The 17,118-nt window shown below is 37.7% G+C and overlaps 2 protein-coding genes across 7 annotated transcripts in view; one reads left to right on the top strand and one right to left on the bottom strand.

Moving 5' to 3' along the window:
• Window positions 1-17,118, top strand: part of LOC140895607 (uncharacterized) — a 169,581-nt gene that overhangs the window by 73,052 nt on the left and 79,411 nt on the right. For 4 of the 6 annotated variants that reach the window (XR_012154286.1, XM_073305725.1, XM_073305730.1 and 1 more), the window contains exon 3: window positions 15,019-15,287. The exons of 1 other annotated variant lie outside the window; for it this stretch is intronic. The gene's annotated coding sequence lies outside the window, so the exon portion shown is untranslated. The remainder of the gene's footprint in view (window positions 1-15,018; window positions 15,288-17,118) is intronic. One more of the 6 variants, XM_073305728.1, reaches the window with a different exon arrangement.
• Window positions 1-17,118, bottom strand: part of LOC140895608 (sodium channel protein type 2 subunit alpha-like) — a 204,534-nt gene that overhangs the window by 16,646 nt on the left and 170,770 nt on the right. Inside the window, exons 21-22 of the mRNA XM_073305731.1 lie at window positions 12,831-12,953; window positions 4,589-4,870 (exon numbers count right to left, since the gene is read on the bottom strand). Coding sequence (XP_073161832.1) covers window positions 4,589-4,870; window positions 12,831-12,953 — 405 coding nt within the window. The remainder of the gene's footprint in view (window positions 1-4,588; window positions 4,871-12,830; window positions 12,954-17,118) is intronic.

The raw sequence follows: 17,118 nt of genomic DNA on the forward strand, positions 1-17,118 counted from the left end.
TCAAAATGTTACATTGACATTTTCTAAATGAAATGTTTCAATTTTTCCATCTGAAACAACTTTTCATTTTTAAATCTCCTTTAATTTTATTTCACACAAAAATGTTTTTAAAATCTCAAAATCAAAATGAAATGTTTTGTTCAACACAAAGTGAATTTTTCTTCAAATTTTTGGTTTGACCCCACTTTACTTTTTTTAAAAGAAATTCAGACTTGCCAGTGAACCAACAAATCACTTACTTGCACAGCTCTACTTTAAAGTTAGTATTTTGGAAAGAGATGAGTAAAATAATTCACAACAAATAATTTACCAATTAATTCAGTTGCTTTTTTTTATTTAATCACAGAATACCCCTGAATAAATTTTGATTTTCCTGGATGTCTTCATTATTTAAATCATTATGGTAACTCTTCAAAAGTCCATAGATGGGCTGAATTCTGGTCAACATCTGAGCTAATCAGTCATACAGCTAACTCACATGGTAATGTTTCTGTTTCCATTTTCTGACTGTTACAAGCATGAGAAAGGCTTTCACAGACCACTGTGGCTTTGAATTTCTCAGGGAGAGGATTGGAACAGCTTACAAAGAAAAAAGCAGAAAATAAGCAGGCTTGGGAAATGTTATGTATTTAAAGCTTTTCATTTTGGGGGCATTTAGGCTTTGCTCTATCCATTGTTCCTAGGCGAAAAAAATCTAACATTTATTGGCAGAGGACAGAGAAATTTTAATTTAATTTTCTCTTATCACATTCATACAAAGAAATTCTTAATTGGAAAGGCTGTAGTCAGATTCCTGTAATGGCTTCTCCTGCCTTGGCTCTGGAAACAAATTTATCACTCTGTAGTTGTGCAGACATTGTCCTCTTATCCTGGATAAAATAACTGAACTGCATTTACTGATGTCTGTAATTTTCTGTCTGGCACACAAAAGTTTTGAATGTGTATGTGCCTCATGATGGGCATTGTGAGATTCCTTTAATAGCCACTCTGCCAGGGTTCAGGACAGCAGTGTTGGGAATGACAGGTTGGTCCTTTTGGTGTGTTAATGTTGCAGCAGCATCCAATAACTAACTTCCCTTTTCTGGTCATCAGCATTCACGGTAAATAAGGCAAATATTTATACAAACAGTAAAGGGGAAAAATCCCTAAACCCATGGTTTAGACACCATGTTAATGCAAGGGAATCATCCTAACATGGGCACACAGTATGATGTCACCATAGAGAAATGTTTTTTGGGAGAGCAAAAAAACTAGCAAAAACAGTCAGTCAGGGAGTTTTACAGATGATCTGATGTAAGTTGTGGTCCAGTCACAGAATGGTGCACAGGTTGACAGTATATCTGAAAAAGGAGAGTTGGATTTATATAGAGGTAATACATTTCATGGTGGTTCTTCTGAAATAAAAATGATCCTCCAGGATTGGAGGAAAGGGAACATAAGGGTCATCCTGTGGTGTGTCATAGGATAAAATGTACTAATGGGCAGGAAAGAGAGATTGCCATAGTATGATGTTAACATTTTACTTCCATAGTGTCCAAAAAGAAAATATTCAAGAGATGGAATATGGGGCTCAGTGAGAAATGCACTAGGATGGAATAGGTAGGCCACAGGGACCAGAAGAGATTATGGAGACTCCCAGGGTATGCTGTCTCTGCTACTCCATATAGGCAACCAGAAATATAAGTGCAGCATCTGATAAACAACAAAGGAAGAAACCATGGTTGTGGAACTATTTTTCTACTGACATCAGCTGTCCAACTAATGCAACATTTTTGTGTCATGCAAATAACACAAAGCACAATTGCTGCAATATATATATGCTAATCAGAAAAGCCACAGTGCACAGCAACATAGTTCAGATGGAGGGAAGCCTTCCTAATAACCATGTAGTAGGTAAGGACAAGTGCTTCCACTTAAGAAGCAGCAGAGTAGCCAGAGTGCCAGAAAGAACAGCTCAACCTCAGCAGGGACAGTGTCTTCACATGAGGAATTACCTCAGAACACTGGACTAGATGGACCATTGTTCTATCTCTGACATCAGCTTGCGCTACATGCTTCAAGGGAAGGTATGAGAAACTGATGAACAATTATGGAATAACCTAGGTCAAATTTCTTTCTAATCCCATCAGCTAGTGGTTGTCTTGTGCTCTGAACAACCAGGTTTATATTGGTTATATTCTGTAATCCATTTATTCGTATATATTAAATCCTTTTAATCCTACCAAGCTCTTGGCCTCAATATTATCTTGCAGTAATGAGTTCCACTGATTATTTATGAAAATGACTAAATGAGCTATATTGCACAGAATGTCACCTTGGTTTTGTACTCTAAGATAAATAGAAGCCTCAAATAACTTCTCTATATCATTAATTATTCTGTCCCCTCCTCTCTAAACTAAACAATCCCAATTTTCTCCCTTCTCACATGAAAGTATTTCCATGCTTCTAGTCATTTCCTCCCCCTCCCATGCTGCTTCTTTGCACTATCTTTGGTCAGATGGGGTCACCAGGATTGAACAGTGGAACTGAGCATTCCAACTAAGGCTGTACTGCTGAGCGAGACATGATTTTCTCTCCCTTTATGCATCTTAACATTTCATTTTTAAGACCAACCATTCAGCTTTCCACAATGATGCCCAGGTTTTCTTCCTGGGTTGTCATAGTTATTTTATATCTAGCAATGTGTGTAAGCAATTCAAATAATTCTTTCCAATGTGTATTATCTTGCACACTGGACACAAAAAACAAGTATTGAGATAATTTACAGGGGCACCATATATTGCAATCCAATACTGTGCAAAGATGTTGGGATTTCCCTTTACTTTCCTTAAAAAAAGAAGTCTTCCAAAAGCAAATGGGATTCAATTTTCAAATGAAAAAGGATGTGGCAGAGTTCTATGAAGCAGTGAATGCTTCAGTATAGCATGCCCTTTGGTGCTACAGTGGCAAGAGAGGTCCACCCAAGCTAGGCTTTTGGCTCAGTTAATAAACCACTAATCATATATCTATTAGCACAAACTGCCTCTGTCTTAGAAGCAACTGTGGCATGTGTCAATATACGGCACCAAGCCTGGGTGGATTTGAGAAATGCCACATTGCCACCAATATAGTGGAGAAACTAGACTGTCAGAGGAGAGCTGTTGATGAGCTCCTCCCTCCCTCCTGGGTTCTTCACTGGCACCTTCTTATTGCATTTAGCCTTTATTTAGTTGAAGTGATTCTGTGAAGTGAAGTCATTTTCAGTTAACATAAATGTGAGAAAACATTACTCAAATGGTCAAAGACAATCAAGGTGTGACCAGGGTTGATGCAAGTTGAGTTAATTCAAATGAGTATTCATGAGAAATTATTGTCTGCCATTTGCCCATCTCTTCTGTTAATAATTACTTATTAGATATGTTAAAAACTGGTACTTTAAGAAAAAAATAAACAGAAACATGAAATCAGTGAAACTGTGTCCCCCAATACTGTAATCTCTACTGTAAAATAAAACAATATTGGGTAAAAACAAATGATACAAAAATATGCAATTTTTTCAACTTTACTAGAAACAACATATCTGTTGACATGTTGAATACATGTGGAATTCATATTCAAATACACAGTTGAACCACAGTGCATATAACAAAGGCAGACACACCCGAGTAATCCAGAATAGATAATTCATGCAATTGCCTAACCCTCCTTAACATTAAGTGCTGGTTCTCCCAAGAGCAATCGCAATGGTAGCCTGTCACCAGAGGACTACCAGCTCTAGAGTTTGAGAATAATTAGCATGTGTTTATGCGCACAAATGTTTTCCCAGAAGCAGCTTGCCAAGTGAACCTGATTAGAAAGGCATACAACATGGAGAAAGAGGAAGGTAGTTTAAAACCCTCTTACTTGGTCTCTATTTTTAAATCACTAAATTTATCCCCTACATAATTTTTGCTCTGAAAATTGGGCAAGGTCTTGCAGTTTGCCTACTGTGCTACCATGGTAAAAATCACTTTTTTTAAAAAAAAATTTACCCTATCTAATGTGCAAGGTGTAGACAAAACAAAACAAAAAAACAAAACAAATACCTCAGGTAAATTTTTAATTTATCTTGACTCTGTGTCATTGGAATATTTTAGTGAAATCTGCAGAGATCTGGGATGAGCTTTAACCTCTTTTTTTTTTTTTGTTCTCAACAGTCCTCTCTTTTTCAATCTATATATTCTGGCTGATAGTAAACACCGCTCCTCTTCCAAAGTTTACACATGAGCATGCCAAATTGATACCAAATACCAATATTAATCTGCTTGCATAGAACAGCATCAAAAGGTAATTAATCAAGTCCCCTATTAATCCCTGATAAAGGTCCAGAATGTCCGCTTTGGAACTACATTTTTGTAATCTCCATGGAAACTTGCTTTTGGACATCATAAAAAGAGTTTCCTTCTCCAAGACTCCCAAATTTTCATATTTTTAATGCACTAACAATTTTCGGTAATAGATTATCTATGACTTTATGGCAAGATAATGAAAATTAAGGAATCCAACTTTGCTTCTATAAACTATAGACAGGGAATTACACTATAAAAATATATACAGAATTGTCACTTACTACTTGAAGCAGAGAAAGATAGCCAGCTCCAACATTATCAAAGTTTACTTTCACATTTTTCCACAGGACATCTCCATTGCTTTTCATAAGAGCCTCACAATCACTTTTATTCTCAATCAATTCTCTTGAAAAAGAGTTACCAGTTGTGGTGTTAACACAGGAGAAGAACTTGCCAGCAAACAAATTTACTCCCATTATGCTGAAAATTAGCCAGAATATAAGACAAACCAGAAGTACGTTCATAATAGATGGTATTGCTCCTAAAAGGGCATTCACAACCACCTAATAAAGAAATACAGGGGAGAAAAGCTTGTAAAAAAACTTATAGCAGCAAAGTAATTAGGCATTCTTCTAAAAAGGCTAACAGCAAAAATATTTATTACAAAATGTAGTTACAAATTATCTTATTTTTCAAATACTTATAACAAACCACACAATGAATCGACATGAAAAAGGTGAAGACTAAAATGTCAAGATGAAAAATAAGTTAATTATTTTTTTTAAAAAGTAGCAAGACAGAATCATAAAATGTGTGTACTCTAGGGGAAAAAAAATACATGTTAAAGAAATATAACATTCAAATTAATAAATGTGATAAATCATGACTGATGAATATAAACAATGACTTATGATAAGGACTGATTGATCTATAGATCTTTGCAAACAGTACAGAGGTTATTTGACAAAATTAGGACTTCAAGAATTGTAAAACACATAATACCTTTACAGAATACTTAATAATACATTACAATTTTACTTACTGAAGACAATCCTGTCACAGATATAGACCACTTTGTATTATATGTTCATTTGGATCATTAGAGTACCTTTGAAGCACCACTTATAATAATCTTGTTAGGTATTTGAAATAAAATCATATTTTCATTTGAGTGTATCTAAAAGCATGTATAGTTTCAGCTTATATTATGATCAATCTTTTTGCCATCATAATATAGGTAATTAGGGTGGCAGAAAGGAGAGTGTGTCCTGCTGGTTGAATAAGGAACTTAAGTGTGGCATCCCCATGAGAGAACAGCTTTGGCTCTTCATACCTGATCATTTAATTTCTACAAAAATTTCTCCATTAGTTCTAACCTTGGGGGTTATCACTTCTTTGCAGAAGAGTCCACAGAGAACTGAAAAGCCAATTTAGAATGTTTAATGAAACTGGAATTTTTTCACCAAGTCTCAGCCTCCAGGGATCTTTCTGCCCAGAACATGGGTGTGGATCTGGTGGTGCACTGTGATTCCTACTGGCAGTAGTTGGTTGGAGAGCACTTAAATTCCTCTCATACAACACCTTAATCCATCTTGCAAGCGAGAATACGGATACTTAAAGTTATCTGCATTTCTGGAGAAAACTTAGAAAGATGCATGGTGATTGTGCCGGACCCAGCTTCATTTCAGGTATGTCAGATCTCTGTTTTATGCTTCCAACTTGTACCTTAGCTAATCCTTTTGAAATAGTTTGGGGCAAAATGTCAAATGATCTCAGACATCTGAAAAGGGGAATTTTCTTTCGTGATGAAATACAAAGCAATCTGCACAACCATTGTGTCATCATCAATTATAAGTATTCTAAATAGATAGAACTTTGAGATGCTGCTGCTCTTCTACAAAAGTGACAGCTACAAAGAAATAATTTTACATAAATAGATAGCATATAGAAGAAGAAAAAGTGCTTGAAAAAGATTAAGCTAAGGTCTCTTATTGACGAAAATGAGTCTGATCCTAGATTTGAGCAATTGCTGATTCTGAACCAACATAAACAGTACTAATGTTCATAAAGTGAAGCTGGTTTCAGACCTACCTCCATGTCTTCCTGAAGGTAATCCAATCTGGCCAATATCTGTGATTTACGGGGTTTATGTCTTAACTCTCCAGAGGGTAGTCTGTATTCCTGAGACCATAGATTCTCAGCAACTAAAGACAGAACTGTATTGATGGCTTCCACTTCTCTTTGATTTGGGTTATATATATATGGATTTCAGGAACCTCTCCTATGTTGGAAAAAGCCTCCCCTACAGCATGTCATTATCCATCCCCAGGTGTTGGATTTGCTATACAAGCTAACCGCATAGTCATCTTCCTGTAGAGAGGATGTGTCCATAAACTCTTGAAATGAGATTGCTTCTATCAGAATATGGACCAGAGACCACCAGTGCCCGTATCTTTGTACATGCCCTAAGTACTGAGAGACTGAAGAAAAAGGTTCTGTAATGAAAATGGTAGATCCTTAAGAAATCTCTGGTGACAAGAATGGATAGAGACAGAAAATAAGTCTCCACAAGTTTTATCAATATCAAATAATTTCCTGGAAATGTTGCAGTCATTGTTGAAGTCAGGTTTTTCATAATGAATTTCACTTCATTCATTTGTTGAACTGTTCGAGTTCTCGGCGTGACAATGCAGCAGATATAGGACTGCTGGCGATTTTTATTGCTTAGAAATCATAATTTTGATGTCTGCTAAGAGGCAAAAGTACCTAAAGGTGCCTGATCTGAGGCGCCAGTGATACAAGGCTGTAAAATATGTCTGCCCAAGAGGTCTGCCAAGACACAAACTGCAAGTTGGCAAGAAACCCAGGGAAAGCCTGGTGACCACTAGAAACAGGGCACCAAAGTAACACAGGAACTTCAGAGGGGAAAAAAAGGGGGCAACTTCAAGTACAGTGTATCCTTTGAGACTCATAGCATATGTTTGCTGGAGCTGGGAATGAGCCTCCCAGCCCAGGGAAGACAGACTTGTGCAAGCAGGTCTTGAGTGAGCTGTAGCTCACGAAAGCTCATGCTCAAATGAATTGGTTAGTCTCTAAGGTGCCACAAGTACTCCTTTTCTTTTTGCACTAAAAATGGCAGTGCGGACATTGCAGCTCAGGCTGGAGATCAGGATCGCAAGCCTAAGGGGATGTGTAAGCGCAAAAACTGGTCTCTCTCACCAACAGAAGTTGGTCCAGTAAAAGATATGATCTCTCTAATATCCTTGGACCAAAATGGCTACAACACTGCATACATTTATATACCATGCCATTCTGCTCTGTATACAGTAGGTGGCAGGAACTAGCAACTGTGAGATCCTAAAGAATCTGTGGGATTCTAGAGAATATTGCCAGTTTTCACCACTGGTGGTGATTCAGTGATACGGTACATTTTGTAAATAATTTCTTTTGAAAGGAAAAAGGGTACATGGCTATCAATTAATGTGCCAAAAACAAAGATCAATGATAAAATTAAGGGTGTTGGTACTTTAATTAAAGGAATTAAGTATTAAGCTATTGTGGTTGTGCATTCTGGAGTACATTATATGAAAGACAATCAGAAATATTCAAATGGATATTGTCAGTTTATGAGTACCATTTTAAATAAACCAGTTTCCTTAGATGATTAAAACTAAATGTATTTTAAAAATCAAATTTACTTTTCAACATTTATATTCTGTGTACATTTCACTCAGTTTACAATGATAATAGACTGGCTAATTTCACATTTGTTTAGTCAATTTCATATTCTGTTTCTACAGATCAGGGATTAAATTAAAAACAAAAACAAAAATAACCCAAAACATGAAAACATTTCTAGTAGCAATCGGATTTGATAAAATCTGCTGTCCTCAGAACAAAATGTTAGATCTTAGTTACTTGTGTCTACTAAAAAGTTTAAGGCATGTTTCCCAAACACTAGGAGAAAAGTGATGTAAAATTGTGTTTTCTACAGTATTACCCACAATTGATGGAAATCACAAGCATGTTGGCGGAAACTTTGAGCATGAGCAGTGGACTAAATGATTACTGTCAGAAAGATTTGGGTGTTTACATTATTAGGACTCTTGTAGCAGGAAATCAAAGTGAGTGGATGGGGAGAAACAATGACTGTATAGAACAGGAAATAAATAGTTTTTCTACAACTATCAATCTTGGTATGCCTTACAGGATAGTGGCTTATAGTATACCTTTTAAAACAAAATTACCAGCCTCACATATGTAGCCGAGCTATATTAAAGACAGGGGGAAAAACTGAATAGGCCCTGAATGGCCAGTGGGTCAGGTGAGTGGGAACACAAGGAAGGAATGAAGAGATCAAAGAGACCATGACTCAGGAAAGAGCTAAGGAGTCAAGACTTAAAGGCTCGATTGGGTGGAGAAGGCTGAAAGCTGCTCAAAAGGAAACCGAGAAGGACTTGGGGAAAGATTACAGAGAATTCTGAGAAAGCTGGAAACGGGAGGAAGAGTCTTAGGGCAAAGATGAAAATGTCTGGGAGCTCATTCGTGAGTGCAGGCCTACCGCAAATGTTACAAAGCTCATGACCTTGGAAAACCTTGTTTATCTCAGCTTGCTGCTAGCAGAACTCATTGATGCAGGTCTAGATAGAATACAAATCAAAAGATGTGCTACCATTAATGTTAAAGACCAAAGCCACCTACTTTACAATCTTAGGTGAAGTTCTAGTCATATTAATATAATACAAATATTATTTCATTAATGCATGTGCAAAATAGAGAAATAAAATTACCGCAGGCTGTAATTATCTGTGCTAACTATCTGAGCGGAGATGAAAAACTAGTGAGTTGGATTTTTTTCTCACCTAAGAAGACTCTGAGGTGAACTGGAAGTGGCATTCATATTTCTGGGAAGACAAACTGCTTGTACTGATGAGAAGCTCTAATGTGACTGGTACATCTAGAAATTAAGATTGTGGGGCCATATTTTCAAAAGCAAGCACCAATATTTTCTGCCCACAAATTTTAGGTGCAAATAAGTGTGGGACAATTGTGTGTCCAATATTATTCTAATTTTGATGACTATTTATTCTATTTTAGACACTGATTTGTGAACAAAACCAGTTGCCGTAGTGTCCAAGTGACCTAAGCTGAGAGTGAAAATAGGGAGGTCAGGTGAACACCAGGCCAACAATGTGACCCCTTAAAAGTAAATAGGAAATTTATTAATAAATTTCCTAAGTTATCAAGGAAAATTTAATAAAGTAACTAATAAATATGTTATTTATTAAGGATATATACCACAAAGTGCAATTTGTGCTTGACAATATATAGGTTGTACTAAACAAAGAGGATGCTCTGTCCCAAAGATCTTACAATCTAAAAAGACGCATGTGGTTACAACACAATATTTAAAAATACATACAGGTACCATATAGGAAAACACGGAATGATGTGCCATCATTGAAGCTGGAAGGCTTCACAGAAGGTTTTGATGAAGGACTCGAGGGAGGAGACTTACAGCAACCTATAAGAATGGTTCACAACTAAAAGGATTATGGAGAGATGTTAGTCCATAGTTAAGGTTGCAAGCAGATTTTCAATCCAAGCCTGAGTTTGCCTCACAATCTTACTTTTAAAAGGGGCCTTTTTACTTACTATTTAGTATGTACAGTGGTTGATCAAATGCTAGGGTTTCAAAGTCAAGTACTCAAAAATTAGGAAATGCCAGAAGTAAGGCTGCCTATGCAACCTTAATTCTACCCCATTGTGTATGTTCATTACGATACAGGGTTATTTTTTTTTGTTAACATAATCACACACTATTTTTTCTATAAACTTTACTAAAAATGCACCCTGAGGCAGACACCTAGAATTGAATATTTCAGTTTACACTGTTACATTTTGGCAAAGTTATAAGCAACTGAAAATGGGCTTATAAGAGAAAAGATTGGGCAATCCTAACTCTAGGCAACACTACTTGTTTCTGCCCTACCAATGGGCTAAACATCAGGTCTTACCATAAGCTGCCTTTTGCTTTATTAATAATAAATAAAGGGAAACATAGCTTGCAGACATGTTCAATAGGTTTTTTCATTTCCCACTTTCTATTACATGGTCATCTGGCATCAGAATCATCCTGCGTGGGGACTTTTTACTCTCGCTCTCTCTTTTTCTTTTTAACAACCTCTCCCCTGCCACCAATCTTCCACATAATTTTCTTTCCTCATCCCAGAAAACAAAGAACATTTATTAATGTATTGATGTTCTAAGGTGTGCACTGACCTTGCAATGGAAAGCATTAACAAGAGAAGAGGTCTCCTGCCAACAAATGCCCTATGATTCTGAAACTGCTAAGAATGAGAATTCTGACATCTGGTCTGCATCTGAAAATAAGACCTTGTGTTCCCACGATTATCATAACATGGATAGTAGTCCTTCCTGGGCTACCACATCCCCAGAAAACAGCTCTCAGTCACTTTATAGTAGCTATCAGAGGACTGTAACAGCTACACCTCATTACAGACTTTGGAGGCAGGCTGCATCTGAAATCCCCAAAAGGAATTTGCTCCTGTAAAGAGAGAGCCCAGATCACAACCCCTTGGAAAATACTAATTACAGTATATCATGGTCTAAGCAAACTCAATGGATCTCTGTAAGAACAACTATATGAAAATACTTTCTTCAGTCTAAGTATAAGCTAGTGGGTCACAACAAGGACAATCAAGAAGAATCCTATGAAGAATATCTCAGTCTATTATAATATAGGTTAGGTGTTTTCATTGGCACAAGGGACCAAAACAAGGTCACGTATCTTAAATCCAATAAAGGTTCCTCACCCTGATCACAGCCTCAACTAAAGTAGGTCACTTTTTTATCATACAGATTCTAACGCTACCTCTGTGGACCTCATCAATGTAGAAAGTGTACACATCTATTCCTCAGCTACTAAGGACAAGGCATCTGGAAAGAGCTTAAAGATGAAAAAGAGGGAAGGTTTCCCAGAGAAACACACAGTCATGTGCATATGATGAACACTACAGAAATCCTTCTTCCAATATCCTAACAGCAGTATTCCAACTTTCCCTCTCTCCTCCCCCACGCTATCAAATTCCTCACAACATATACAAGCTCCTGCACATTCTCACCTGGTTCACCGTGGTTCCCTGTCCCCCCTCCCTCCATTCCCGACATCTCATCTCAGCAAGAGAAACATTCTCTCCCTATCCTACAATACAAGAGAGATTCCTCAGAGAATCCTGGAAGGAGAACTGGGGGTATTTTTATTGTTTTACGCTCACCCAGAACCTGGTGTTTCTGCTAAGAGTCTAGGCTTTGGTGATGAGGTGGTGGGCTAGGAGGTGCTCTCCAAGTTCTGAAGGGAAGAGAAGGGCTGGTGGAAATGGAGGACCTTGTTTTTTCTCTGCTTCTGAACGTGAAAGCAGATCCAGGTGCTGCTGCAGGAAACCTGAGCTGCTTTTTTTTTTTTTTTTAAAGCAACCAGTCTAAAGCAGCTAATATTTACCACCTATTAGTAAGTTATTTCATACTCTTTTTCTGATGCACATGAAAAAAAACGCTTCCTCTCTGAACACTTGTCACTGAGGCACAGTGCTACATACATTCATCTGTGTCACTACATAAACACACTCAAGCAGCAAAGAATGAAACAAGGTTTATAGCTCCCACACCACTGTGTCACAGACAGGTTGACAGTAGTTATTGGAGAATTCATAAAAGCACACTGAATAACTGTTTCACATAACGTTAGCTAGGGGTGTCTTCATGGAACCTTACATGAGAGAAAAAATCAACAAAAGAAAAATACTAATCAAATCTATATTTTTCCTGTGTGATACAGATATTGTGCAATAATTCAATTTCTGTAGAAAAGAGAACCAAATATATTATATGTACGTATGCATATTTGATAAATGGCTCTTACTGCAGTCAGGATATTTTAGTTATTGTGATTAACTTCCTAATAAAGAAAAGGATCATTCTGTCCTTTATTCCCTATAAACTTCATCTGACAGCCAACACAATAATAAAAATAGATTTAAACACTTCTCATTCTGTTTAATGAGTTTAAGAGGCTCTTTTTCTATACCCACACGAAGCCATTCCGCATACTGTATATAAAGTATGCAAAATATATAAAGATTATAAAGCTGTATAAAGATTACACTATATAAAGATTACTTTAAAAATAAGCTAATTATGAGAAAAATATAAATAGAATCAATTTACTTTTAAACTTGTTACAGCTAAGTCTGCTAAGAACTGACAGCTAAAAATACTTCTGAAGATTAACTAGAGATTAAGTAACCCAAATGAGCACAGCGAATGCATACAATTGCATATGGTTAGAAACAACATAATGAAACATAGTTCTGTAGAACTCAGTAACAGAGGTGCAATAAAGAGTGAGTACAGAATTTCTATTTTTTAAAAATTTCTTGTGTGTTGGTATGAATAGTCACTTTTTCTGAAATAAAGAGTTCAGGTTCTTTTATTTTATCTTACCCTCATTCCTTCAAATCGTGACAAGGCTCTCAAAGGTCTCAAAGCTCGTAGTGTTCTAAGTGATTTAATTGGACCAAGTTCAGAGTAGCCCAAGGCATTAGCTGTTAAGCTAATCAAAGAAACCTACACAAAAAAACAAAGAAAAATTATTTGTACGTATCTTGTATAGCCCATTGAAGGTTGCAAGATGCAATGGTTAAAGGTGGAAAAGTTCAGCCTGGATATTAGGAAAAGTTTCTTAGATGCCCTATGCTTCTAACAGCAAGAGCAACTGGGTAGTGGAAAAAACTGGAAAAGAAGAGACATTAAGTTGTTAGTGAATCTCTGAAGTTCTTAGTCTCTTGATCTATGATACTATCATTACATATATACATGAACAGATTAGATATAGGAAGTACCTTTGCAAAATATAGGTTGTGGGTTAGACTAAAAAACACAAATAATCTTTTTCTGACATTACTGCCCTTGAGAAATCATGGTCTGGATGAATCATAACATTCTCAGGAAAAACAATTAAAAGTTGGATGACTTTCTCCACAATTCTTACTAACACAATATTTTGACTGTGACAGTGTTACTACCTTACTCAAAATGTTTCATAAAGGGCATCATAGTGAAATCGTGGTGGCACAAAATTTCTCATACATAAAGTTTGTCATGCTGATGAAATCCTGTTGGTACAAGAAACCCTTTTAATTTATTTTGCTATAAATTTTGCTGAGGAGAAGCTACACCAAGTAGAAAGAACCTATTGAAAAACAAAGATACATTTACACTGTTTGTTAACGTGTATGTATTTTAACCAATTTGCCTTAAAATCTTACAGGAGCCTTACTACTCTCAATAAGGGGCCAGATCTGGAATCAATGGGCATTTTGACATCAGCTTCAGTGGGAAAAGGATTATGCTTAAAGTCCTTAGAAACTTATAGTAGTCATATTCTCCAGGGCCCAAACACCACAATGAAGAAAAAAACTGTGAAAGTCAGTTGAGAATTCAGGATACTATTAATCAAGAGTTGAGGTGTCAATATGTATCTCAGTAATAAGTTTGTGTGATGAATCTTGCGTTTTATTAAAGGCTTTATATTCAGTGTTGCATGAAGAAGCTTGTGACAAAAAGTTATTTATTGAATTCTGTAGCATCTTTCACAAGCATCAAGGTACACTAAAAAGTAATCAGTTGTAGGCTACTCAGTTTGTGCAAGAAAAGGTGTTTCTCTTCCTCTGTGAAGCTTCTTCAGCTCCGTAGAAGTCTTCCTGCTATGGGTTACCTCCCCTACCTATACAGAGAGGACTGTTCTGAGTAAGGCTGCTTGGAATGATGATTCACAGATCTGAGTATTACTTAATTTATTCATATTAGGAAGTACTTTCCCCCTCCTAACTGCCAATACAACAAGAAAATTCTTGCATGATATGTCTTCTGCCAGGAATGTCTCTTATCAAACTATGCTAAAACTTTGTCACAAATTATTCTGAATAGCTGGGGCAAGGAGCCCATGTTTGGTTTTGCCTAATGTTGGTCAGACCACAACCAGGTGGTTTGGAACTGACTTCCATTTTTATCTGTGCCATCCAGGTTTGTAGGGGATGAGGATTTGGATGAAAGGCTCTAGGTTGGCTCAACTCTTCATCAAACTCAGAAAACAAGCCACAGGAGGTGTCAAGCACCTGTAATTTTCTCCCAAATGCAACAGGAGCTGTAATTTTCTTAGAATTTGACCTTAAAAATGAATATAAGAAGTATTAGAAATTAGGAAACCTGAAGAATCTAAGAGAACATTCATTTAATCAAAAGATTTTTCCACTTAGTTTTCATTAGTTGGATTGAAAGTATTTTTTTCAGTTAGTTCAGTAGGCAACATCATCCATGTAGAAGGTACTGAGTCTGAAATCACTTTCTTCCAGAAAAGAAAAAGCTACTGGTGTAATGGGTAAGATTGTTAAGGAATTTACACTTAAGCGTATTACTGTAGGAACCAAATCTTATTGCTGCATGTTAAGTAATAAAATAGAATATCATTATTTGTCATTACAAGGCAGATTAAAAATGATCTGTTTGCAGCCTAAATCCTTCATGAAGTATTTTACTATATTATTATGAAATTACTATAGTTGTGACAAAATGTGGCATACAGACATTTGTTTTTGTTACTCTCTTTTCTGGGAAATAATCTACATTACAGCATAGATCTTCAGGGAAGAGCCACAAGAATGATTAAAGGATTGGAAAATATGCCTTTGGTGAAGAACTAAATTGACTGAGCTTCTTGAGTCTATCAAAGGAGATTAAGTGGTGATTTGATCAGCCTATATAAATACACACATGGAGAACAGAAATTTGATAATACACGGCTCTTCAGTCTAGTAGACAAAAGGTATAAATTGTGGTTACTTACCTTACAGTAACTGGAGTTCCTCAAGATGTGCGGGCCCTATGTGTATTCCACTCAAGGTATGTGTGTGCTCCATGCTTGATTTTTTTTGTTGGCTGTGTTTGTGAGTCCACATATGTGGACTTTACTTCTTTGTGTACCAAACTAAGGGTATATGGGGTGGTGCAGACGAACTGCCTGTCCAGTTACCTTTCCACTGTGAATGGTCCTAGAATAAGGCCCTGCATTAGAAGGGAAGGAGGGTGGGTAGTGGAATACAGATAGTGACCACACACCTTGAAGACTTCCAGTTATTATACAGGTAAGTAACCTTTCTTTCTTTGAGTGATGGCCCCTATGTGTATTCCACTCAAGGTGATTCATAAGCAGTACTCATCAAGGACAGGGGTGCAAGAAACCATGCTGTACCACAAATTAAAGGACTGCTCTGCCAAAGGATGCATGTATGCTTTGCAGAAGTGTGTAGAGAGCCCCACCATTGCCACTCTACAGATGAGGGACATTGCTAAGTGAAGCCACTGATGGAGCCTGGGCTCTGGTCAAGTGAGCCCTCCCATCTTGTGGTGGGAAGGTTGGCACTAACTCATAACCAAAGCAGGATGCAGCTGAAAGCCATTTGCACACACTCTGTGTGCAAGAGTAGGTGGCTTCTTGTCTCATACATTTGCCAAAAGAGTCAAACAATTTAGGAAATTTCTGAAGGACTTTGTCCTCTGCAGATACAAAGCCAAGGCCCTACAGACATCCAGAGAGTGCAGTTACCTGTCCTCTCTGGTGGCATGTGGCTTTGGATAGAACACAGGTAAGTGGATGACCTGGTTTTGATGAAATTCAGAGGTAATTTTTGGGATGAATTTGGGGTGCAAGCTCAGAGAGCCTTTTCATTGTGGAAGACTGTCTAAGGTGGGTCAGCCATAAGGGCCCCCAACTCACCTATTCTTCTGGCTGAGGTAATTGCAACCAGGAATACAACCTTCATAGAGAGGTGAGCAAAGGAACATGAGGGTAAGGGCTCAAAGGGACCCTTCATTAGTGATGACAGGACTAGGATAGGATCCAAGGGGCTGCATTAGAACCACTGTGAGGGATCACATGGGTAAGGGCGGGGTCCCGTTGTGGGGAGGACCACTGATTCTCAGCAGTGTAGTGTGCTCTGTGGGAGTGGGAGAGTGCCCAAGAAGCTCTGGAATCTATATTGGGAATAACTTTCTGTCTCAGTACAGTCAGTAGAGTTGTCATCCAGGTCTCAAACTCACCTGAGGAATATAAATCCTCTGAATCAACAGGTGGAGTCATTGGTACCCGTTGTCTTCTTATTCCCCATCTGGTTGACTGTACTGGTGTGTGGTGATCTCTGGTGTGGGAACCTCTCTGCAATGACTGGTTCCAAGAGTATTGATGACTCTTGGTCAGCATATACAGTTAGGTCATCAAGAATAGTATACTTGACCCCTGAGGCTGAAGGGCTTCTCTCTCTTGGTGGAGTCGACAGTGCTGGTTGAGACCAGGTAGTAAGTCACAGGTATTGATGACTCCTCCTTGCTGCTGTGAGTCTGTACTGTTGGTGTAGAGGGTTTCCATTCTCATCTTTTCCTCACCAGTACCGAGCCTAAGTCTGTCCCACCCATGGCTGATGGTTTGGGGCACAGTTGAGTCTTGGTACCAATTAGCCAGACCCAGGCTCCTTGTGACCTCCTGACACATCTGTACTAAGATGCAGAGTCTCACCTGATTTGGAGGATGTAGGGGAAGAGATCCTCTTCTCAGATGAACACTTTAGAAGGGATTTTGCTCACTATTTGTGAGAGTGCTTTCTCTTACCCTCCTCCTCCTGTCAGCTCTCCCCTCTGTGATTCCAGAGTCAGGGAAAACCATGGCGACCCATGGTCA

Source organism: Lepidochelys kempii, chromosome 11 (assembly GCF_965140265.1).
Source record: "Lepidochelys kempii isolate rLepKem1 chromosome 11, rLepKem1.hap2, whole genome shotgun sequence".
Classification (NCBI taxonomy): Eukaryota; Metazoa; Chordata; order Testudines; family Cheloniidae; genus Lepidochelys; species Lepidochelys kempii.